At 30.4% G+C, this 27,474-nt stretch overlaps 1 protein-coding gene across 1 annotated transcript in view; it reads left to right on the top strand.

Moving 5' to 3' along the window:
* Positions 1-27,474, top strand: part of LOC129971792 (probable chitinase 10) — a 143,865-nt gene that overhangs the window by 53,898 nt on the left and 62,493 nt on the right. The window contains exons 7-11 of the mRNA XM_056085769.1: positions 688-801; positions 2,569-2,935; positions 18,186-18,383; positions 19,121-19,377; positions 21,193-21,296. Of these exons, the coding sequence (XP_055941744.1) occupies positions 688-801; positions 2,569-2,935; positions 18,186-18,383; positions 19,121-19,377; positions 21,193-21,296 (1,040 nt within the window). The remainder of the gene's footprint in view (positions 1-687; positions 802-2,568; positions 2,936-18,185; positions 18,384-19,120; positions 19,378-21,192; positions 21,297-27,474) is intronic.

Raw genomic sequence — 27,474 nt, forward strand, 5'->3', positions numbered from 1 at the left:
TTCAACCCACAAGTTACCCATTTTAGCATAATGTAGCCAATAAAGCTTCTTTTTTATTATTTAACTGGTTTTCGTCAAACTATTAAATTTGAACTCGCATTTATTTCAAAAATTTCAATTTAAAGAAAAAGAAATAAATATAGAAGTTTTTATTTCAACCCATTGATTCCCAATTTTTAAAAATCTTTTTCTCTGCAATCGCGTAAAAAATAAAGATAGTAGCTTTTGTATTAGACAAATCTATTCGATTTTTTTCAAAGGTTTTTAAACCCTCAAGACTAGGACATGATGGTCAAATAACCCCCCCACCACCACCACCAAAAAAAAACTACTTTTACTTAGAACTATTTAAGCTGATTTTAAAAGTTTAGTGGGATGTATATGTCCCTTTAGAAGTCAAAGAGTTAATTCAGCAACTTCAATCAAGTTAAAAATAGTCGAAGTTGAAAATCACTATCGCTTATTTTCAACTCCTAAATTCTAAAAAAAAAAAATGTACAAAAAGCTTTTAGGTCACAAGCTTTTATCATAATGAGACACAAATTCACCTGATTTGATTTATATTTCTGTCTTCTGTCGTAAGGAAGTTATGGGGAAATGAACATTTCAATAGCCTATACCTTTTAAGTTGGATGGATGCTCTACAATTTAGTTGCATTTCAATGTTATATTTTAAATACTTTTCAGATCTGCAGAGACAAAGGATGGACCGAAGTGTTCGTGCAGCATGTGGATGCACCTTACGCATACAAGGGTAACCAATGGGTTGGTTACGACAACGCGAAGAGTATTGGCCTGAAGGTAAAATAAGAAAATTTGAAACTCCCACAAATACAAGTTTTGAATTTGTGATTGAAACGTCACATGAATATTAGGTTTTATTATTTAACGAAAAATAGTGTAAAAGACTTATAAACGGGTAAAAGTTATATAAACGGGTTATTTGGGGTGATCATAGTGTTACCATTTAACGGTGAGAAAAGTTATTTCGTTGTAAAATTATTAAGGGGTAGATATCCTTACTGTGAGAGTTTCTAATGGTGGATTGTGATTCTACAGTCCAAGGACTGTGAAACCACAAGCCACTATTACCAATAAGGATTCCGAGACTGCTGTACGTAACTATGAAAACTGCTTCACCTAAGATAGTTCTATTACTTTGCTAACAAGTTCGTTCGCTTGCATATAAGTTACAATGAATAGGAACCGAAAATTATAGTTTATTCAAACCATTCATTAGTTTTAGCATATCGTAACTGCCTTCACTCGTCTAAGTGGAATTATTCAGCTTTTTCTCTAAATCATTAATATTATTGCTATTGAATTAAGTTTTTTTTTTTCAAAAAATGGCCTCATTTAATTCTAATCATGATAAAAAAAATAATAGGGGTGGTCTACTCAAAATGTTATCGCATATTCTCAAACATAGTTGTTATTCCCACGCAAAAAGTGTTGGACCTTGGGCAAAGACGTAAAGGCTTCCAGTGCTCATATTTTTATTTCCAGATATGAGAGTTAGACAATTTAACTATGTAATAGAAAAAAAAGGTATTTGTGTATTTACACTACATTTGCGAACAATAGTTACGTAATATCAACTTTTAGCTATAAATACCGATTTTTGGTGTTACTGAATACAGTATGCGATCTCTGACGAATATTCGCTGTTATGCGGGTGATACATAAGTACCAGGGAATAAAATATGTATTTTGGAAGCCATAATCGGCTCGATTGAAATCAAAATTTAACATGGAACTTCAATTGTAATCAAAATATTATAGAATAAATCTCTTTCGTTTTAATCATTGTATATAAGTTTTATCGCGTTTATATGCCTGAAAAAGTACAAATTGCCAGATAGTCAATATTCTGACAAATGTATTTTCAAATTCGATAAAAATATACATTTCAGAATGCTAAAACCCTGACCAAATTTCATTTACACAAGTTGTTATGATCTTGAAATATCGCGTTTGCGGACATGAAAAAGTATAAACGGACAGACAGAATCAATCCTTTGAAGAATTTAGTTTTAAATTTCTGTCGGATCTACCATTTCGATATTAAATTAATGGAGCAAATTTTATCTATCTAGCTCTTTACGTTTTGCAATCATCGTGATCACTTGTATTCGGTCATCCATATAGACAGTTTTCTTGTGAATGTATTTCCTTCAAAATTTGATAAAAATTTAAAAATTCGGTGTCGAAGCAAATCAATAAATTTCATCCGTCTAATTAAAGAGTTTTCAAACATTTATGTTCATAAAAAATTCCAAAAACGTATTTTTCAAATTTAGGGAGATTTGGAATGTGGAATCTTGAGTACGAATTTGAGGGTTACTATATATTCTTTTTGTATACTTTCATATACGAGAAAAAAAATGCATGTAACCTTAGTGAAACTGATTTTGTTTATTTAGATTATGAACTTGAAACCACATGGAAAAAATTATTATTGGTTTTACTTTAATGTTTTAATTTGAATCGTTTTGAATGTAATCGTTAATCGTTCTTATCGTTTTGAATTTGACTTTTAACATTTTTAAGCAATTTACAATTTTTTAGGTTGACTACATTATTAAAGAAGGAATCGGCGGTGGTATGATCTGGTCTCTAGAAACCGACGATTTCCGAGGAACTTGCGGAAGTGGCAAGTACCCACTGCTTGGCACCATTGCATCCAAGTTGATAGGAGAAACAGTGATACCCAATACAGACACTATCCCACAGCCCGATCATATTACTACACCTGGGTATGATTTTGAGTGCAAGAAACAAGGTTATTTCCGTGATCCCTCGGATTGCTCAGTATACCACTACTGCCAGAGTAATCATGGTGGCTTTGCCAGGAAAACCTTGCACTGCCCTGCTGGTCTTGCCTACAGTGAAAAAATCCGTGTCTGCGACTATAAGAAGAAAGTTCCAGAATGTCGTAATTCTTTAGATGGAAAATAGAGAATGTTGTTTGATTGATTGATTATTTTAATTTCGTTTCTCTTTTCCCCTGCTTCATATTTTTCGTAGTAAGAAATTCTTCGATAATTAAATAATTGTTTGTCAGTTCTTCAAAGATTTTTTAAAAGCTCTACAAAATTAATAATTAACCCTTTGCACTGTGAGGAAAGATAATTCGATGCTTAACTATTTACTTAACCTGTTTATTACACCAAAAAATAAATACATGCAGCATTTTAAAGTTGAGTTTCCCTGAAGAAAGGAATCTACATCTTTTTAACATTCTGTAGGTATTTTTAATAATTAGAATTTAATAAATAAATAAATAAAATTTTAAAATGATGCACCGTCTTGAATGGTAACTGTGAGAAGATATTGAAGTACAAAGTGTTAAATTCAATCCCAGTTTGATGCAGCATGCAGTATTATTTTGGCATAGCCGTTTAATTTTCCCATGGAGAGAGCCAGGACCGTCCTTCAGCAAATAGAGCAATTATTTTTCCAATTGAGTCACCTTTCTAGTGCCTTTTCGCTAGAATGCGATCTACTGTCGTCTCATTTTAACTGTATAAATAGGGCCAGGCACTTTTATAAAAGGGCTCAAAACTGAGTTTATGCATTTAATAGAAACGCCTTTTTTACCTTTGTGTTTTTTTACACGAAATGTATGAAGTATTAATATTGTAACTGTCTAAATATTTGACCTCCACATTTTACATTTCTCCGATTCTGAAACACTCATTCTTTGGAATTATATTTACCTTTAAATTCAAAAATATCCCTAGATAAGCAAAAAAATTAGGTAAATTAAATTTGCTACCTGATCTTGCCATTGAAATTATAGATCTGCATCAAATTTACTTTCCAATTCGAAGAAATTTAAATTTCACCCTTAATTTTTTAATTCTTAAATACAAAAGAAGTTCCTATTTGGGTCCTGTACTTCCTAACTTCAGTTATGGCGAGGACGAAACAAAAACTAGCTAGCCTTCCCATGTTACACCGGGTAACAGACATTTGATTCTCTCTGGCGGACTTTAAGTATACATAACGCTCCCAAGTATCCAACCTTTATATGGCAGAAGGGCAAGCGAGGTTAACAAAGAAGTCGGATAGACCGTAATTTTACGAACTCATTTCTTTACCACGAATGCCGAATGACAAAGTTTTTATGCTAAAACTCACTTTTATAATACGTATTTTCACAATTCTTATTGCTAAGTCCTCCATTTATCTCAAACTACGTAGAATACTGTGTGATTTTACGAATACTGTATGTATACTGTGCAGTTATAATCTGGAACAGCTCAAAAATTTAAGGTCCGTTACACAACGACGAAACAATGAACAACGAACAGAACGCTGCTCTTTCCTTGTCACAACTTATATTTTGCACACGACACTTAGGAGGATCGTAGCAGACGTCCGCCTCCAATGTCGTGGCAATATTGCCAATGTTACACCTTGCCTTCTTCAATTAATTATGATAAAAAGAAATCTAGGCCAGATAATACGGAAGTCTGATAGTCGCGAACCGGATACAGCAAGTGACAACAAGGTGACAATTAAATATCATTATCAAAAAATACAATATCATTTCTTCCACATTATATGATATCTTACGTGTTAAAAATTTATTAATTAATATCTTTTCTTTTATTCCTGTATTTGTCCCAAAGTTTAACACTCATCTATAATTTTAATTATGAGATTTATTTTTAGTTATGATATTTACACACAAATGAATTAACAGACAAAAGTAAAAAATTAGAAATAATCTACCTCACTGAAATAGTGTGGTTTCATTTTTTAAAGGTTAAAATACTTATTTCCTCTGCGTATGCTTCAAATAAGAGAAAGTCAAAATATCTAATGAACAAAATTAAAAAATGAAATGCAAGAATTTTTTTAAACATATGAATATCCGTAAACACTGTTCACTGAGAATATGAGCAAAGATATAAAAAAGATCTATGAAATTCAATGCATTGTGAAGATTTGTGTTAAAATGTGAAACAATTCTGTTAAAAGAATAGCTGCATTTTTAAAAGGAAAAAAAAGCACTTCGAGATCTACGTTTATCAGTATATAGATGAACCAGAGCAAAATAATTCAAAAGGGCAACAACGGTTAAAAGGAAGAGTTTCAGCCTGAGGTTTTGTTGTTAAATGGGGGATTATTATCAAATTTTTAACCCTATCTATCGATAATAAGAGCTTACGTGTTTCTCTTCACCACATTACGAAAATAAAAATAAAACACCCCATTTTGTAGAATTATTCAAAAAATCGAAATGTAACGGTATCGTTAAGATCTGGAAAAAAATTTAATACATAAAACCTTAAAATAAATTTGAATGAATGTATTTTTAGAATTTTTAATGAGTAATGAACTTTTCTATCTATTTTTGTAAATGTTTTGATTGTTTATTAAATTTTTCTCTTTCAAATGTGATTACGTGTCTTTTCTTCATAAAAAAAAGCTGTCATCTAATAACATAACACTATGCCTTTTTTTAAACAGTTGAAAATTAAGCAATATATATATATATTACTTAATTTTCAACCATGGATTACATTGTTACCTTGAAATTCAAACTGTTTTTATTGTTCCATCAAAAATTGAATGTTGGGATTTTCTTTTATTATTGAATGCTAAGAGAGAAGGACTCTGTTTAATATCTGTATGGTTAATAAGATGAAATAAAAATGAAGTTACAATACTGTGAAATTTGAAAGTAGATGAAGTTTATATAGATTTTTAATAGAACTGTAGTGTCATGCGATTGAAGGAACTTTGGGCAGGTTCATGAACAGAATACATGTAATGCAGTTTAAAAATAACACAGCTTTAATGCTTGATAATTGGATGGAATCATAAAAATGAAGTTGTTTCTGAACGATTTATCTGAAATTAAATATAATCAATTTCCCTGGTCGAGAGGGAAATGAGTAGAAGATTAGGTAGTTAGAAAAATAACTTCTAATGAACAATGTGCTTAATTACAATTTAAAGATATGCTTGAACTTGCACAAATTTCTCCGATAATGCATGTTTGGTAAAACAAGATTTTCTTTCCTGCGTTGCACGAGATTTTAATTTATATGTAGTTGTAGTACCTTTTTCAGTTTACATCAAGTACATTAGTTGAGGATGAAGCTAAGAAGATAACATATGTATGTCTAAAGGCCCAGGCTTTATCTTATAAAACTGTATTTTATAAAGGTAGAAAATCCTTAATGTTTATCCTGAAACTCATGTAAATGAAATAAAACTTTACTATATTTCGCATAATATTATACAGTTTTCTAATTTCCTTAATTTTTTTACTATAATCTCAAATATTAATTAAAATGTTAATTATACATTTTAAAAAATCAAATCAATTTTTTTTTCTTACGAAATTCAAAACCAGATCAGAATCGGTTTCCTTGTAAATGCTCAGAAAAGAGGAAAGAAATTTCGCCTTAATAAATACGAGGAAAATGAAAATAAAAGATATCAAGATCTTAAATGTCGTCGGAAAAATTGTATTCTTAGTGACTGGTAAATGTATGAAGATACGACATCATTCCAAAAATGTGTTTTTCGGATTCACTGTAGTTTGAAATGTGAAAATTTCTCAAAATCTCTAGATCGAATTTTTTCCCAACTATAATACTTTCACCTTGTATATTTCGTATATGAAAAAAGTGAAAAGATGCCACAAAAAAGAAGAGAAAGAGAATGAGATAATAAAATCAGAAAGTACCCTATATTTGATCCTATTTGAACCTAAATTACACTTAAAATTTTCCGGATTCTTGATTTTCTAATTTGACAGATAGTCAAATCAGCGAAAAAATTTCTCTCCTCGGATCTGCATTTTCTGCTGTATAACAGCAAAGAAAATTCTGAACTCATCAGGAAAACAATAAATCAAAAATCGCTGAAAGAATGTATTTTGATATACCTTGTTCAGAAAGAAATGTAGTTCGAATATGTAACTCAAAAATGGTCAAAATGATTGCAGAATTAAAATGTTTGATGTAGGAGTTTTAGTTTTAATAACATATATAAGTGAGCGTTTCTATCTTCTGCAATCAAATCTGATCGATTTATGAAGTTTTAAATAGAATAGTTCAGAACAATCAACATTTTTATAAACTGAGGCCAATCTGTCTTGAGAAACCCTGGACGCTGATTTGGGTATCATCTTTGGGATGACCGGTGTTACTGAACAGTGATATTCAACAATTCAGTAAGTTTTAATGACGGATTTAGTTGATTGGAGTACAAATTTTTTCATTTAAAATATTAGTGTCGAAGAGTATTTTGTTATATCTGATTCACACAGCAGAGGATCTAGATAAAGTTCGTAATTTATTAGAGTATTTATTGATTTGAGTCATATAAAATTATTTGCATTATTTAGTCTATTTTAACACATGTATTTCTATTATTAAAGGTTTACAAATTAGCCGTTGGACCCTGCATTGATAGAATTTTCAGAGGGATTTTCATTGAAGTTGCAATTTCAAAATTCGATAATTTTAAAGCTATTCGTCAAATTGATTTGCTATTTTAGCAGATCAATCGTGAGGCAATGGAATTCTGTTTGGCGAAGGGGGGGATTCCAAAATGTGCCGATAGATGGCGCTGCCAAGGGAAAGACCAAAAATGGATTCGTTAAATACAAGAATATCATTACTCAAGAGGGAACAAAAGAGTTCAAGAGTTCACAAAAAAAAAAAAAAAATTATTAGCGATAAGACAAGAATACATGTTTATGGCGACAACGAACAATAAAAAAAAGCTTCATGGAACAAACACCTTACTTATAGGTGGTTAAGGCATAAGTTGTTCGATATTCCCTCCGCCTTGTTCCGCTAGTAATTGGAAGCACAAAACGGCATGCTCCACAACAGACCGGAGGGTATCTGTACTAATATAATGGATGTGGTGAGTGATGCTTGCCTTCAAGTCAGCTGGATTCTTAATCCGCCCGCTGTAAACAACATTCGTCAGGTACCCCCCTCCAAGCAAGAAATCACACGGGATTAAGTCGGGGGGACAAGGCGGCCACGTTGTTGGAAAATGGCGATCTTATCTTATCATTTATCTGATCTTATCATCTCCGAAATAAGTACTCAGCGGCTGCTTCACAGGAGTAGCAATGAGCGGAGGAGCGCAATCTTGCATGAATATTGCGCGATCCACACACACACTGACGCTGCTGTGGGTAGCTGATTTTGTGGTTTTTCCTTTAGAATGTCAAATTCCTAGCGTTTCATCCTTCTTAACTCGACAGTACTTACATACTGCATGTATTTTCTCGTTTTGGGGTGGAGCCAGTAGTCTTTTATTTGATAATATCTAAATGCTTTCAAATAAAGAAAGCGTGGTTGTCTTCTGTAAAAATGGTTTTTTGTTTTATAATGTGGTTCGAAATTATTGAGATGAAGCATTAAATCTTGCATTATTTTTTTTTCATCAAACATCTAATTATAATCTAAGAAAACTTTTTTAGAATTAAGAGCTCATTGAGTGATCCCCAAAGTAATTATGACTAGTGTTGTTTGCTTTAGGTTCAACGATATGCCCTTTAGAGCGAGGTCACGATAGCCTTTAGGGTGGTTTCGCCTTTAGGGCTTGAGGGCTCTAATTCTGAAACCCTATTCTTTTATATATCGTGTTTGCGGTGTTGGTGCTCATTAAATCTGCATTCGGGATTCTTGTTGGTGTGGTGCTGAAATTTGTAGAGGAGAGTACCAGATCATTTGTTTTCTTCTTTTTCTGATAAGGAATCAAAATTACTAGATTTGTCCTGAAAGAGCCTTAGTGTTAATTTTAAATGGGGAATTAATATAATATAATGGGACATTATATATTAATATAATGGGACATTAATATACTCAGTGAACTGAAATGTCTTGTACAGCATATTGAAAAAAAATTTCATAATACATGGCTCAATTAATAAATAGTATATAGTCTATAAACATTATCAAACAAAAGAGTCGAAATTAATTTCAGTTCACTGAGAAGCAAAATAGAAAACTTTTGTTAAACAAAATGAGAAGAATACTTATTTTTCTTCTTTCAAAGCGCGAAAATGGAATGAAAATACACTAAAGCAAGTTCTCCAATTTATACTGTAAGATTTTTTTTGTTTCATATCTAATTAAAAAGCTTATTTTTGATAGAGATTCCAATATTCTAAAATAACTATCTTTCATAATTTCATGCCTGAAATAAAACATTCAGTTTATGCATTAAATTTCTTTCTCCTCCTTTTTTTTTTTTTTTTATGAAGAGCGATAATTTTAATCCTGTATAACTAGAGTTTATAAAAAAAACCGACTTTTTGAAAAACCGGTTTTCGAATTCGATATTTTCAAAAAAACCCAGTTTTATCCGATTTTCGATATTTTGTCAAAAAAAAAAAAAAAAAAAAATTGAATAGGGAAAAATAAAATATTTTTCCCTATTCTTTTTTAAAAATTTTTATTTTAATTTATATAAAATAACAAAAAACGAAATCAATATCAAAGTCAAAATATAAAAAACGAAATTCAAGATTACATATACATATTACTTACACAAAATAACGAAAACTCAAACAAAAATTTCATATAATATTTATATTATTTTCACAAATTTTAATTTCTCCTAAGAAAACAGGATTTTAAAAAAACATAAAATATTCACTGAACAGTGGCTGAGTCTCGTTCTTATTTTGGACACAATATTGCCTGAAATTGAAAATACTTGTTCACTAGCTACTGACCTTGGCATCAAATTACAAATCTAAATTTTTTGTTCTTTTATTCGTTGCCTCCAATAATGAAAATTCAGCTTTCAGTGTCTCTGGATTTGTAAGTTTTTCTTCAGGGTCTTCAAGAAACTAAACAATTATATTATTTCCGACAATTATTTTATGAACTGCTTTGAAATGATTATGTAGATTGCTCGTAGACGATCCTTTGCAGCTCAACATTTTATTACAATGACTTCAGATTGCCTTGTCTACCCCGAACTTTTTGAAACTATCCCAAACTTCCGACTTACTCATTTTTATCTAAATATGGAATTAAGGTTATTGAATAAATATTTTTGACGTTTATTTTACAATTTTATTATTTTAACTATTAATATTAATGCAATTTAAAATAATCTAATCTACGCATTTTCTAGGAATTTTGAAGGAAAAAAAAACACTTCTCAATCTAATTTCGAAGCTTGCTAAAGACATAATTTATGTTAAAACGTTGCGAAAGAAAATATGGAATATTTTAACACCCTGTGTTTTATTTAAAATTCCATTAAACAGAAGCCAGAACTTCTTATTTTACACTAATTTTTGATAGAAGAAATTTATATAATAAAATTTAAATTTTAAAATGTAAAATAGAAAATATTAGCATAAAAATTAAACATACTTAATACTTTATTTTTACCAAATATAACAAGTTTATATTTTTGTTTCCAGTTTTCACCTTCACAATAGTAAGCAAACCTGTCGTGACTCGAGACGGATCGGATTCTGAGACCACATTTCGACAATTCCATTTCATTAAGGGGTGAGACGCGGAACGATGATCACATTTGACCTTGGATTTCTCGCATTAGATACTTTTTTAGTTCTATTTTTTTCTTGTGTATGCGAGTGTTATGTCATTTCTGACAGCATTTTATTTTAACTGAATATTTCGTATTGATATGGCTAGTTCAAGTGGTGTAAAAAAAGCTTTCAGGAGTGGTACGAAGAAAATTTTACATGATATCATTAAATACTGTGATCAAGAAGCAGAAAACGGGGAATTATTTATTCCTTTCACACGTTCTTCGAAACGAGCCAGTCAAATTGCTGACGTTTCTATTAGCACCGACTTCATACCGATAGACAAAACATCCGACGAGAAGCAAGAGATGAACTTTATCAATTTTTTTGTTTCACCTAGAAAAAAAAGTGAAAAGGGATCTTCATGAAAAACAAATTGACGAATTCGAGGCGCAACTGTGCAGTGCATAGATGAATATCAGAGTACATTTTAGTAATTGACATTTTTTCTCTATAGGGGACGTATAAAAATTAATTTGTTCTAACTTTTTATTATCAACCTCTACAGAACTTAAAATCTTTTCATGCAAGCTACCCACCTTAATTAATGAAAATTTTATAAATGGATATATATGCGTAGGTGCAATATTTAAGAAAATAAAAGCTGTTCCTTCTTGGGATACTTTTATAAATACATATTTTTCACGAATTAAGGGGTATTTCCTTATTGTTCTCTAAATCTGGAACCGAGATTATAAATTAATAATTTTCATCTGGTATATATTATACAGAGACCTGCCTTGGAAGTGTATTTATTGTACAGAATCAGTTTTTGCTCTATTTTGTTTTAGCATATATCATAAACTAATGACAATCAGAATATGCGTCGCACTTACTGTACTGTTTGTCTACCTCAAGAATAGCTCCCGCCAATATATCTACGATAGTCTGTTGCCGTGGAAACAAGACCTGCTCTATTTTCAATAGGTGATTTAAAAAGAAAGTCATCCATGTTGGCTTACTGATCGCCTTGATAACGTATTGGCGATTTTTTAAAATTGATTTATAAAGAGTGAAAAAAAATTGTTTAATATATTAATTATATAATAATATTTAAACTTTTAGACATAAAAATGAAATATTAATAAATATGCAATAAAGATGAAAATTATTATAATAAAAAAGTAATTATTTAACTTTTTAATAATTGTTTAATATTTTCATAACTATTAATAATTATCAAGGACTTTAGATTATTAATACAATGACAGAACTTCGTTGATTATTAAACTTTCAGCATGTATTTTCCAACAATTTCTTAGGCAAAACAGTTTTAAAAGTAAAATAAAATAAAATAAAATACCGTCTAAATTTCGAAAATAATGTTCATTCAAGCATTTCAAAATCCTCTAAATCATTCTCACAAGTTTCGGCTTCTTCTGAATCAGAATCATCATTGGTATCAATTTGAAATGACAGTTCGTCCACTAAATCTTCTAACAATCCATCTTTCTATCAATAATTATTTTCAAGCTTTTCTACGTGTTAGCAATGCGCTACCCATTCTGCCGAAGTAACTTCAGTGATAGCAGTTTGAAGAAGAGATTTCAGCTTGTCCAAACTTAAATCGCCAGTAACATTTCGTTCCTTTATTATTCTTTTTAAAGAGGACCACACAAATTCGATTGCGTTCAAATCGCAATGATAAGGGGGTAGTCGGATAACTTCATGTCCATCTTTCTCTATTAAATTATCAATTTTCTAGACAATTTTCTTTGGACGAGTACTGTCTATAAGAGAGAACAGTCCCACTTTTCGCATTTTTTGATCGCAGGGTATTCCGTTGTTTTTCAACCAGTCTATCATAACTTTTTTTGTAGAATACTTCGTTCGAGTGGGGTTTTCGACAGTCATATGATACGGTGCGTTATCCATGCATACGACACTGTTTGGTTGCAAATTTGGAAGAAGTTTTTCCAACACCCATTTTTTAAAGTTTTCATAGTTCATTTGCCCGTGATAGTCGCCGCTTTTTTTTCATGCTTTATATACTAGTAAAGCGCCCGTAAGGAAACCCGTTGATGACCCAGCATGAACAACTATAAGTGTATTTTTCGAATTAACATTTGCTGTAGCTCCCAAAACTGTGTCATCTTGCCAACATTTCTTAAATGTCAAATTGCTGTCTACTCAAGTTTCATCAATATAGACAATCGGTCGTCCAGCTTTCCTGTGACATCTCATTTCTTTCAAATATCTGTGTCTCCAAAAAACAATATCTGGTCTTTCCATGAGTACTTTTCTATTATTCACGCACTTCTTCCATCGGAAATTCATTGAATGTAAGACTTTGCACAATGTGTCTTTTTGCCATGAAAATCCAATTTTTTCTTTCAACACGGGTAGTAATTTTCTGAGGGATGGTACTTTCCTTTCTTTTATGTAAAAGTCTTGAATTGTTTGCCAAGTCGTCTATTTCACAGTTTCGCTCACTAGGTCTTTTACGGTGTTTACCGGGTGATTTTAAAACTGTCGATGAGCCCGATGATGAAACTTCCTTTCTTATTATTTTTATTGTAGCTTCAGAAATTCCAGTTGCTTGAGAAGCCCTTTTCAGAGCTTGTGGGAGTGGAATTAACGCAGATTTCGATGAAGCTTCATTGGAACAAAATTCCGCAACATTATATACAATTTTACGTGCCTGCGATTTCAAAATTTCACCCTTCCTTAACTTAAAGGCCATCTTGCAAGTTTAGCAAATTAGCAAAATCAATTAAACCAGTAAGGAACAAATAATTTTAAAAGCAAAAGCAAAATAAACACAACGATAAGATAACGCGTGCAACTCTTTTAAATCCGAGAAGACGAATGACGTGATGTAACCTTTAATTCCGGCAATTCCCTACACGTTTAATCACCATTAGAAATGAAGTAGTCTTGTTACTACAGCGGCCGCCACTAGATAGACTTCTTGGCGGGAGCTATTCTTGTGATCGACAGACAGTATATCATAATGAAATTTTTTTGAGATTTATGATGTTGCGCATGAGTCTTAATACTTTTTTTTCTTTTCAAAATTTTCCTATTATGCTCAACTAAACGCAAGCATTGTTATGCAAAACGAACAAGTATTACGAACGACTACGATTATTAATGACTTCTATTTCATAATACAGGAATATCTATCTCTTGAAATGTGAAGATTTACTGAGATTATATTTAAATTTGTTTATTACTAGTTTGAAAATGTTTGTGCTTCAAAATTAAAAGATACATTATAATAGCTTATACTAAAGTATCAAATCCGGATACTTATACCAGAATAACAATATTTTAAAGGAAAACAAGCGTTTGCTATTATTTTTATGAACCAATGCAAAAAATCAGCAAAATAGGTATTACGCAATTGACATTCAAAGCAAGAAAGGTCATCAAATAGAAATAACATTAAAATCATCATCAAATCTATCACCTTATAGAGATATCCTAGACATTTCTCAGCAGATGGTTATCTCGTTCAAAAAAAATTGTTCAAACTTTTGTCTCCAAATGAGATTTTCGATCGTTTTGCACTGTTATATAAAAGGACGTCTAATATCATGAATATAATAAGTCAGTGACATCAACAGCTGAAAATGGTTTGGGTCCACAGCGTCGGATTTTTTCTGCTCTCTTTATTGGGGATAATTAGAAACCCAGAGGTGAAAAGACGCATCACAGGTAAATAGAATGAATGCAAGTTTTTTTTAATACGATATTAGTAGGACGACTTAATTTTGGCCAATTCTGAAATAAGTCATACATATTTAGTATAAAGGGATTACCATTACAAATTTTTAAATTTCAATAACTTAAAATATAGGAGTTTCTGCATCTATTGAAAAGCATTATGAATTATTGCTTGTTGGATATAAAATTTCAGTTCTTAATAAATGAGCATTGTTTTTAATTCATCCAAATATCAATAAATAATGTTTCGCTACTAAACTGAACAATAAACTCATTTTGTATTCTCTTGGCTTTGATCATTTATGAAATTAAAAAAAAAAAACCCGGCAACAAAAAATATGCGACCTTTTTTGTAACTGACTTGTACGAGAATCAATTCTTTTGAATTATGTATAATAATTAAAATGTTTTATATACCAATGTTCTGATTTATAGCTTAGCAAACAACATTATCCATCTCACTTTTCCAAATTTTATAAGTTGTAAAAAATTCAATTTCAAACATTCTTAATAACTAAACATTGTTTTTTTTTATTTAATTCAAATATCAATAAATTATATTTCGTTGCTAAATTCAACAATAAACTCGTTTTGTATTTTATTTGCTTTGATCATTTATAAACAGAAAACATGAAATTTTTTTTGTTTATTATCTGACTTATAAGAAAATCTATTTTTTTGATTTAGAGATAATAAATAAAACGTTTTATGGATTAGCTTAACACTATCCCAATTTTCCAAATTTTACAATAAATCGCAAAAAATTCACTTTTTAGGCATCAATAATAAACTCTTCAGAATTTTTTTACATCTCAAAGGAGCATAAAATCTCATGTTCACATTAGATATGAAAAAAAAGTTGAAAATATTCTTTATCGGTTGCGAAAAAGATTTATTTTCTTTTCCCTCTCACGAAATTTCGAATATTAAGACAGTAGTTGTTTGTTAAGCGTTGATCTGAAGTATCTGCAAACCACTTTCTCAAATCTGATCCATCATGAATACCTACCCATTTACGTACGTGTTGATTAATTTAGTAACCCGAGATAAAAATTACAGCGAATTTCAGTTTTTCTTTTAGATCTGATAGTGCACAATTTACATCTGACAAGAACCAGACAAGCGTTTTGATAAATTGAAAATAAACAATCTTCAATGGCTAACAGGAAGTAATATCATCAGGAGGTTACATTTTTATTATTTTTTTTGGAGAAATTAGAATTTGATTAGAACTTGTGAGAAATGCTAAATAATTTATTCATAGAATCTTTTGGAATTCTCAATTCACTGAGGGATATAATTGCAATTATGAACTCTCACTCTTAATTTATATAGGTCAAATGGTGACATCTGTTAGGGAATTGCACATAATGCAGAAACACTTCTGTTCAGTTCATTTTTGTTATTTACTCAATGCTTTCAAATAAATTTTTATGCAGGAATTTACATTACTGAGTGATATTGTTTTTATATTCGTAAAACACAACTTTTATTATTTTAGGTTTTAGAAAATAGAATGGGGCATGGAAAATTCGAACTATTTTATCCAAATTTTTCTTTTGTTCTTTAAGTTTATAATAAACATAATATCAAAATATAGAAATAAACTAAAAAATGTTTTTAGTTTTAAACTGCGTTCAATATCCATTTTTGTCTCTATGTGACGTCTTTAGTATTAATGAAAAAATAATTTTTATAGATTTTGATTCGTTTGAGGAATTTACTATTGTATAATGTAAGCGTAAAGAAAAGCGTAGTAAAAAAAAATCTTATTTTTTAGGTGGAAAAAAAAAAACAAGTTCGATGCGAATTATATCATTCGTAATCAATTTTTACAGCACAGAATCTTTGTTGTATTCAAATGACTTATTTACTATAATTACTCATCATAGATTATTTATTAAAACTATAAAATATTAAAAATAAACTTTTATTTCCATTATTAGTCATTAAGATTAAGAAATGCATATTGTCTGCAAAACAATTGCCAGCATATTACTTCAATTTGTTAAATAAAAGTAAATACACTGTAAATAAATAGCAATCAACTCAGCCTCCTTTATATTTTAACGCAGACATGGCACACATAAAAATGAAATAATAATAAGAACTTTTTACAGAAATAGAACATCATAAATAAGAAAACTGTAACTGTCCAAACATTTAAAAAAATCAGTGCAAATCATACAAAATGAACACCGATAGACGCAAATTACGTATTTGCTTTTGTTATTGATAGGGATTTATTTCTTATTTTGAAATCAGAATATATGCGATTCCTTTATAGTTTTAATTTAACATGTTATGTCTTCCGAAAAAAACACACCTTTCTTTTATGTCTGTACAGAGCTGATCTCAAAATTTGCAGCAGTGTTCATATTGACATCAGCGGCATGACGATTTGAGTCAAAGGGAGCTACAGATGCTGTTGATATTAGAAGCAGGAACGGAGATAAAACATTGGTGATCCTTCTCATTAGTCATGAAGAATGAAAAAAAAATATTCTAGAAGTAATTTATCTTTATTAATTCATTGTAAAAGGAGGAATAAAATCATACGTCGAGTGGCTTATTCTCTTATCAAGATACTAATTAAATATACCACATTAATGGCAAGAAGGGAAAAGACTTTAAATTTGGCAAGAATGCCATTAACTTCGAGCAATAGGCTTTATATTCTAATTTCTTCTCCACAATATATCTCATCATAAAACTAAACTGATTTGATTTTCCTTATGCGGATAAAAAAATATTTAAAAAATGTTTAAGTTATTCAAAGCTTAAACGATATAGTTCAAACTTTAAGAAAACATCAGTAATGTATTGTTCGAGAAGTTAAAACGAAGAATGCTGACGCTTTCACGGATCGTCAATCATATTGGTAGAACTCAAGTTGCGTATTAAAGCTCTGCTCTGTTTCCGAATCGTAGAATTAAAATGGAAATTTTGACCTGACATTTCACTCTATTTTTTTTTTTTTTTTTTTTTTTTTTTTACTGCAGCGATGAAAATTTGATGTTACCAAACTTATATTCAAAAGTTCTCACAAAGGGATAAGAGAGAATTGTAAGAAAATCTTGTAAAGTTCCTTTATTTTAAATTCAACATCCAATGCAGGTGATTCAGAAGTTCGGAGCAATTTTTAAAAAACAGTAATTTATAGCAGAATGAAGATAGTAAGAGATCACTTGCATAAGAACGATAGAAATGAAATATTACCTTGTTACGATATTAAAATTTATTTATTGCGTTATTCAGGACAAGAAAGCAAGGACAGCGGATCTTTCTCCATTGAGGGACTCTACTGCAGGACGAACAGCCATACTTTTTTTTTTTAACTTTATTTATCTTTCTGTTGTTCGGGTTCTGTCATAACATCAGGAAACAGGGATCGATGCTGCGAAGAATAAATATTAGTAAGTCGCTACTTCGTCTAAGATGTTATCATATATATCACTTTATTTCAACAACTGAGGACAAGAAGTAATTGTTATATTTAATTTAAGTTAAGTCGTTTAGATGTAACTTCATATCAATGATTCTATCAAATCATCAGGCAGTAAAGCCTTGTTTTTTATTGTCTTACATACGCAAAATTCATTGTTTACATGAATCTTTCAAACAGAAACAAGTCCCGTGACATTCATAGCGATATTAAAAGCGTAAATGTATGAATTGTTACGAAATTTCTGAAAAATGTAATATGAGACAGTGTCAATTTTATTTGTGGGACTGAAATCACAGGAAGCTCTTGTCGCATTCTTAGTGAATCTGAAGACGGTTTTTTTTCAAAAAATAATTGTAGAAGATTTCAAAATCATTTTTTTCCCCGTAAAATATTTATCTACAACACAGATTCTTTTTTTTTGTTGTTGTTGGATATTACTCTTCCAGGAATAATGCATTTAGAAAACATGATTTTGTTGAATTTTAATTGTTTATCGTTCCTTTACAGATATCAGTGATACGCAGTACAAGGTGGTGTGTTATTTGGGAAGCTGGGCCAACTACAGGAATGGAGATGGAAAATTTGTCATCGAAAGCATCGACCCTCAGCTCTGCACTCACGCCATGTATGCCTTCGCTAAGCTGGAAAATAATCAGATCACTGTATTTGATCCTTATCTTGACTTAAAGGAGAACTATGGTCTTGGTAAGTTAAGAACACAAAATATGGTAGAAACATGAACATTCAAGCTTGATAAGGTGGTTATTTCGATTTTGTTCAATAAATAAATGGTTAAAAATATTTTTTTTTCATTTCTTTTTTTATTTAATCCGATTAATTAATTTAATTTTTATTTAATCATTATTTTCTGTGCACATGTTCTTAGACGTTCAAAAATTAACAGAAAATAATTTTCATGCCGCAGAAAACAACAGAATTTTACTGAACTTTCGAGAATCATAAGCAAATATCCGATTACATAATGATTCTAAAGTAATTCGCAAAATATTTCGAAAATATCTTTTAGGGTAAATGAGTTTTTTTTTTTGGTTTTAACTAAAAGCTCCCTTGAATTGAAATTTTGTGTTAAAAGAAGATCGACGAAATCTCATGCAATTAATATTTGAAATATTTTGTGAATCGTTGTTGAGGAGGACGATTACTCCCCTATCTAACACTAATTCTTAAATTTTATAATTGAATGCTTTGGGGGAAGGTAAAGGACCTTCCATAAGTTCGATTCCAATATGGATATGCCTTAAGCACTCAAGTTAAATTTTTGCCATCATATTTTTTCAGCTATTACAAAAGATTTTTTTAAAAATAAAACTGAATCACCTGTCTATTATTTTATATAAAAAGGATTTCGCTTCCATTTACTTTCTTGCTTCACATTTAAATTATTTTATTTCATGTAATGATATTTTTCTTGCTTATTTTAGGTGGTTATGAGAGATTCAACAACTTGAGGCAGAAAAACCCTAACCTGAAAACTCTCATTGCTATTGGAGGGTGGAATGAAGGATCCGAAAAGTACTCGCGGATGGCAGCTACTCCTCAGACCAGGGCCACCTTCGTCAAGAGTGCTGTTGACTTCTGCTTGAAGTACAATTTCAGCGGTCTCGACGTGGATTGGGAGTACCCAGCCCAAAGAGGAGGAGCCCCGCATGATAAGGAGAACTTCGCCTCCCTTCTCAAGGTACATTTATTTTAAGGATTACTTAAATTTAATTATATTAATAATGATATTAAAAAACATAGTTTTTGTTCAATTAAACATGGACTCCTGCAATCAGTTTCTTATCATGTTCTGTTTCATTCCTGAAAATACACTTGAACGATCTTTTTCTTCTAGTTAAAACTATTAAATAACCATATAAAAATATTTAAAAAAAGGAGCAGCTCCTCATGATAACCCCACACTAATGACTGCGACCTGCCACTAAGGTAGGCGGATAAATCTGAATGATCAGACGGCCTTGATAGCATTGGTGTGAACTAAGGTTGAGTCCTAAGGACCCTCACCGACCAAGTACAACCCCTCCAGCTGGAGGCCTGTCTCGTCATTGGTAGAGGGAGCCAACTCCACATCATACGTGTACCCACCGGGTGTAGAGAACTAACCACCATAGCGGAAGCATATCAACTTCATACCTAAGGTGCCTCCAGGTGACAGAGTGCCACATGTTAAAGAGAACTTCGTCATTCTCCTCAATTATATTTCTTCAAAAGACTATTAAGGCATATTAATTATTACACTTTACAATGGATTATAACTTATTTGTAAACATCGATTGGATATTGAACACAATTCGGGAAGAAGCACAACGTTTTCTTTGTGTTCATAAAAACTGATCATTTTTGATTTCCTTGGTCACATTTAGGCACCACATCTTTGTGATAGTCCGGTTCACTACCATGTAAAGTACTCTTTATGCATGTCTTCAATTCCTTAACTATTATATGCAAAAGAGGCATGAAGACAGAATCTACAACAATGGAAAATGCGTACTTTTGTTTTATTATGAGAAACATACACACACAAAGACAGTCGACGGAGGAGGAGAAGAAAGGTCCGTCGGGATGTGATACACCTACTAATTGTTTTTATTGAGTTTGTGCGTTTAATATGTGTGAAATAAATTATATTGATTTTATCAACATTGTTCTAGTTAAATTTCTTTTTTTATTTACAGCAAGACAGACGAGTTTTCACTGCACATTTTTAACATGTAAATGATTTATTTTAAATTAATGTCTTCTTTATTTTATTAACTCTATGAAAATATATGACTTTATATATTATGAACCCCTTCTGCCCGGTACCCCTGTTTTTTGTACACTACATTATTGATGTAAAGGTTCGAAGATTGTAAATATTCTAATAACTAAATCAACACAAAAAAACATGTAAGAAATTTACCAATGGTACTTGATTAAATGTTGATATCATCCTAATATTTTATCGTTCATAAAATTTGCGTTTTTATAAACTTAATAAATAAATAAGTTGCCTGGTTGGCAACTAGAAAAATAGAATTTTTTAATCAATTTGCTTGCGGCCCTTGGCTAGTTTGTCTATTTGGAAATCCACCGCTGCATAAATCTAACAAAAAGAGTATCTTCATATTAAATTATTAGATGCAAGGTTAAACTATTCAATTCAAGAATTTTAGAAAAATCACTCATGCCGAGGCGGAAGATAGCAATGTTTGTTGAATTTGCGCATGTTTTGTCTGCTACACAACACAAATTAAATAATTTTCTTTCAACATTTATATTTGACAAATGCTAATATAGGACTAATAAAAAAGCACAGATGAATTCAAAACATTCCGTTTCTACTAAATCTCAGTTTCTTCTCAATAATATTATTTTACTTTCTTTACACAAAGCCTGCTCGATAAAGCTAGATATTTTTATTTTGAGAAATAAGTTTTCACGCAAATATCTAAAGGTTTTTAATTATGTCCATCTCTAAAATTTTGAATTAGTTTTATATATTTGTTTTCAGGAACTGAAAGAAGCGTTTACACCTCACGGTCTTGTTCTGTCAGTAGCAGTGTCTGCAGGTAAAAGTACTATCGACACAGCTTATGACATCCCATCAGTAGCCAAGTGAGTTGATATACCTTAAATATTTTTGCATTAAACTCTACTTTGGTGTGCCCCTTGAGTTTAGCGCCAATATGCCAACCCAAACAACAAAACTAAGTAATTATGTGAACAAACTTCAGTGAATTCATTGTTTGTGTTAGAAGCCAACTTACTGTTTACTATTGGCGACTTGGTACAGTTGGCGATATGAAAAAAAAAGCACCAAGGTAGATTTCATTGTATTTTTGGGAAATATATAAACATTTTTTCATTTTAAGGAAAACTTTATATAGAATATTGAAAAGATTATAAGATAAATTACTGCAATGAAATCAGTTATCCTGAAGATTTATAACACCATTAATTTTACTTCTTAGTATCAGTAGAAGATAAACTGAAAATATTGCTATCATTAAAAATATTTACTATGTAATGGTAATAAATTTCAGCTTTTAAGCCCATTTATGTATATGAAAAAATAAATTGTTTTAAAATACCTATGGATAGTATAACTTAAAAGGGCAATATGTTTGACATATAAAATGTATTATGATGCCTTTACACCAAAATCATAGATTTGTATCAATTTTTGGATGAAATCCATCAATGGATAATATTTGAGTCTATTTGTACAGGTGCCTAAAAATTTCATAATTCACAAACATCAGATCTAAATGCATAAAATTCAACACATTTTTGTATTGTTAAACACATAGATCTGTCTCAAAGTTTCCATAAAATCAATTGACTGGCTGTCGTCATGCTTATGTGTGAATCTGTAATCGCGATATGTTAAAATTGCAAAATAAAGAGAGAGAGAGAAAAAAAAAAGGCAAATTTTTAAAAAAGCAGCATAAATGAAATTCAACATTTAGTTTGATATCAAAGGCGTAAATGAGTATCATGGTATGGATACAACCAGATTTTGTGCTTAAAGATGTACCCTTTCTTTTCAATTCTATTAAGTTTCGCGCAAAATGAGTTATTTTATGTAAGTATACGAAATACACCACGGAGAACATTTACTCTGATTTACAAACTTTATCGAATGTTTTACTGCATTCGTGACACATTCGCATCTTTATTAAAACTATATATTGCAATGGTTCATATCATGCAACTTCCAGAAAGTAGTTCCTTGACAAATAAAAATAATGAAACCCATTATTTATGACATTTTACTCCCTAAAAGCATATTTTTCAACTAATAATGAAAATGAATGTTTGTAACAGTAAATTGTTACTCTACAGGACAGAACATTGGGTTCAGAAGGGGACCGAAAATTCTTAGAAGGTGGGAATATACATTTCAGATCGATTTTCTTAAAATTAAATGAATAAGAAAAGAATACACAATACTGCTATTTTCAGTCGATTTCTTCCAAAAATATTGTTATAAAAATAGTGTCAACAATCTAAAATTGAAATTTTATCTTTTTAATGACATCAGTTAAGTTCTTAATCAGTTTTTCTTCTTTAAGTTTGATGATTTTTTAAAAATATTTTATCCATATTTTGCAACATCATTTTTTTATCATTACAATGCGATTCAAGCCTTTTGTTTATTTTATTGCTTCCAGAAATATTTTGGAACGCTTTTATTTTCATCGCTGAAAGCTACTTTCATATTCTTTGAAAGTGTCAAAATGAATATTTTTCTTGTTTTATTTCATCAATTTTTTAAAGTTTAATTTACTTATAAAAACATCTAAGATAAACTAATATCTTCGATAGGCATGAAGTTTATATTTGCTAATCTTTAATTTTTTTTATCGGCATGCTTTCTCGTTTTTTGTTATTAGACAAAATATAAATAAAATGCTATGACGGAATCAAATTAGCATTTTACATGAGGAGTAAGGATTAAAAGTTACAGCAACACATTAAAGAGCGCTAATACCTATGCTTTTGTCTTGCGACTCGATTCATTGAAGGAAATTCATATAAACAAAAGCTGAACAGATGTAAGGCTGTTAAATGAATTTAAAGCAGATTCAAACCACTGGTTTTAAAATCGTATAATGATAATGCAGCAACTATAACATGTATAGACAAAATATATTTAATATTGTCATAGCTTGCAAATGAAAGAATTTCATTTACTAAAACAATGAAAAGCACTGTTATGAAATATACTTATTTAAGTCAGCGAAAAAAAATTTCCCATAAAAAAATTTTTATTACTTAAAAACCTACGTTTTGTCCTTTAAAGTGATTGGAGAACAGTTTATATGCAATAATATGTTTCGAAGTTTCTGCAGTTGAATATTAGCATTTCGATTCATTTCTAATTAAGAATATTTAAAAAAAGTAAGTTTTTTTTTCTTATTAAAATATTATTACCTAAGAAATAACGAAGTTTCAAATCTGGTAGCTCTATGTCCAAGCCTCTGTCCTGAAGACTGTTTCGAAGGATTTTTGAAATGTTGTATGTCGCATCAGGAAATTTAGAGATAGCTTCAGGGTCTATCATAATATAAAATTTAAAGATATTTCATTACTGAATAGTGAATATCAAATTGTACGTAATAAATTCGAATGAAATCAAGCACACCCAATCACCCAGGTGAAGAAGTTGCTCACTAGAGATGGCTAAAATAAAAACAGAATTTTGAAAATAGTATTTATTAGTTGAATATTTTTCATCTTAATGATGAACAATAAATTAAGTATAAACTTTTCACCTTGTGATTACTATGATTTTTTAATTTATATTTCTGAAACTGAAAATTCTATAAAATGTTTAATTTCTTCCGCTTTGTGGCTACAGAAATAAAAAAAGATTATCTTATTTTGCGATAATGTCGACAAATGAGTTATATGACCTACCTCATGAGCTAAAGATAATTATTATAGAGTAGCTTTTTGTTTTAAAATTATTATCTTATGAAATACTACGTAATGTAAGAGGAAATGGGTTTGGAAATAATAGTGACAAATTACAATTCAATAAAACAATTTTTTAATCTATAAATTATATTACTATAAATCATTAAATTATATAAATCTATATTACTTATAATAAAGCTCAATGTGCGTGTTGGCGCTCTTCAGGCCAGACCGTTTGACCTACAGCTACCAAATTTGGCACATGTATACCTTGGAGGCCGGAAATGTGCACCTCTGAGCAATTTTTTAAAAATATTTTATGAAAATTTTAAATATTTAAAAATTAAGCGAAATTTCGATGTTTTTCCGCTTTAATTTCCGAAAATATTACAGCACAAAAATGCTTTTTGTATCCAATTAAAATTTAAAAAATTCTCTTTCCAATTATATGAATGTTTTAACCTATAAATTAGATTTCTATTTTTAATGAATTTTTAAAAAAAATATAATTTAACTATATTTTTCAACAATTTATATCGTACAAAAATAAAAATAAAATTTAAGCCGCACGTGCACGCTTCGCGTAAATGGAAACAAATTAACTTCTATCAACGCGTTGCCATCACATTAAAAGAAATTCAAGTTAAAAAATAAATCAACTATCATTTCAAACTAAATATATAAAAGTGTAATTTTCCGCACGTGCCAATTTGAAATATGACGTTTTCTAAAAAGTTTTCTATGATCTTTTACAATATCTATATTATTAATCCAATAAAACAGTTTAATTTAAGGCAAACATGGTTTAATATATATAGGATAATCACTCTAAACAGCGTCCATCAGCTAATTTGGGGCATATATCTGCTAACAAAATGATCTAAATGTACTAAATAATTATATTTTATGTAACTTCAGTCAACAAATGCTCAGATGAATTATGAATTTTAAATTTTTACATAGGTCCTCTGCCCTTTGAATCACATTTAACAAAATATTCTTAAGACACCAATATTTTAAATAAAAAAATTTGAATTCAATCAATTAAATCAATGACTAAAATTGACTAATTTATGAAATTTGAATATCACTCTTGTATAAAAACTGGCGCTTTAACCACTTCATCGACCATTACAAAGAAGATAAGCCAATCTTCTGCCAAGGTTTTCGATAGTTATTGGCCTATGATTAAGAAAATGTTGATTGTTATAAAATTGATGTATAGAAACTTCATAAATTGGTCAGATTTGATCGCAGAAAACAGAAATGTTTATTTATTTATTTAAAAGTTGGATAATCAAGAATATTTTGCAGAATATGACTCCTTAGGACCAAAGGACTGTTTAAGATTTAAACTTCATAATTTTTTCATAAGTACATTTATTGACTGAAATGAAATAAAATATTTTTATTTACAACATTTAAATATTTTGAAAGCAAAACTAAAAACTGAATTTTACGATTAATCTGAGAAATTTTTGTTAAATAATTCTTTAAGATATTATATAAATTACGAAAATTATTCTGCAGTTATTGTTCTTACAACTTCGATGCCGAACGACTCTGCTTTCAATTTTCATATTTAAAAAACAAAATCTGCTTTCATTTTGTTGGTTTCAGTAAAAAATGTTTTTATATTAATTTCAGTTTAACATTTCCACTTTAATTTAAAGTTGACATTTTATGGACGCTGACAAAAAGTTAAAGAGAGAGATAAGTAGTACAATGAACAGAACTAAGGCCTACATAATAGTATGACTGAGTCATAATAACTATCAAAATCTGAGGCTTAAAAATATTTTGCAGAAAAAACTATTAAGAGACCAAGTGACATAAATTAATTTATTGAAAATTTTAGCCATCAATAACACTGGAGAACTGGCTGGTGATTAATAAAATAAATATTTTCAAAGTTTACAGAACATACAATTTTTTTCCATGATAGGGATAAAAAAACATTTATAAATTACATGAGCATCCTTATTATAGTTAAACGAATAATTATTTTTATACCTGAAACTTCATAAAAAAATGTGAAACTATAAGATGGCGAATTCATGCAGATTTATTTCTTTTAATTATTTATTATTTTAAATGTAAAATTCAAATAGAGTCAATTGCTTGATTCTCTTCAAATTTAAAATTTGTCTTTATAAAACTCTCAATATGCAGGGGGCGGCGCTCAAAGCGGTTAAACTCTCACAACCAGATTCATTGTTTGGTATACCTAAAAATGTCCAAAGAACTATACTTCTACGACCCATAGTTTACGAATAAAATATTATAGAAAATGTATGACATCATATCTGGTTTACTAAAAAAAATTTATTTGAAACATGAACATTGATATTTGTGCAATTTTAAATTAAAAAGATGTTCGAAATATCTCTTGAGCATATGAAGGCATGCATGCGCGCGTCTTGAAATGGTCGAATGTACGTGTACACGTTCCAGCAGCGTAGGGTCCACAAAAGCACACGCACCATGGAGACAAGCAACTGAGTTTATTTCTGAAGTAACTATATCTCGATCAAACAATTCCTTCAGATGGCCCAGTAGGAAGAAATTTAAAAAGGTCAGATGTGGTAATCTCATTTATCATAAAATACGATCTCCATATCCAATCTAGTTGCCTGCATATTCTGTATCCAGTCGATGACGCACAAGATAAAAAAAAATGCGCCTGAACTCTAACATGCTGGAACCATAGGTCACGTATTGCCACTAAGGGCATATCATCTAGGATATCGCTTAATTCATCCGGGGGAAATATGAAGTACAAATGTCTCTTGAGCCGTTCAGGCAGCAGATATGTCGTACATTTAGTCGATTGCTTTGTATGCCGGTCCACAGCTTTACAGACCAGCGGTCCTGATGTTTCTGCGGGCGAATGACTGCGGTCGAAGGATTGGAGCATAATTACATATGGCTGTTGGGACTGTTGAACATCCTATCACGTCTGAATTGTACTCCATCTATCCACAAGATACTTGCAATGTACATTATCGCTTTCATATTGTTACAATAGCAATTCACAAAGGTCATTGCATCACTAAAAGTCACCTGAATGGAGACCTTGAAAGGCTGTATGACTATATGACTTTAGCTCCTCTACCCTTCATAGCCTGTGCACAGTACTGCTATTCGAATTCATTTCCCTGGCTAGTGTTTGTGTACTGAGCTCGAGAGATTCCTCCATCGGATGATGTATTGCGTTTCTCTGAGCTGGTCTAACCCCACCGTGCGTTCTTCCAACAATATCGATTGTTTATCGAGTAGATACATTCAGTATTTCGCAGTCTGTCATCCAACCTGTGGATATCCCTCGCAATGGGAGGACGACGTGATGGATAGCGAAGAGTATACTCCC

This window comes from Argiope bruennichi, chromosome 6 (assembly GCF_947563725.1).
Source record: "Argiope bruennichi chromosome 6, qqArgBrue1.1, whole genome shotgun sequence".
NCBI classification, from domain to species: domain Eukaryota; kingdom Metazoa; phylum Arthropoda; class Arachnida; order Araneae; family Araneidae; genus Argiope; species Argiope bruennichi.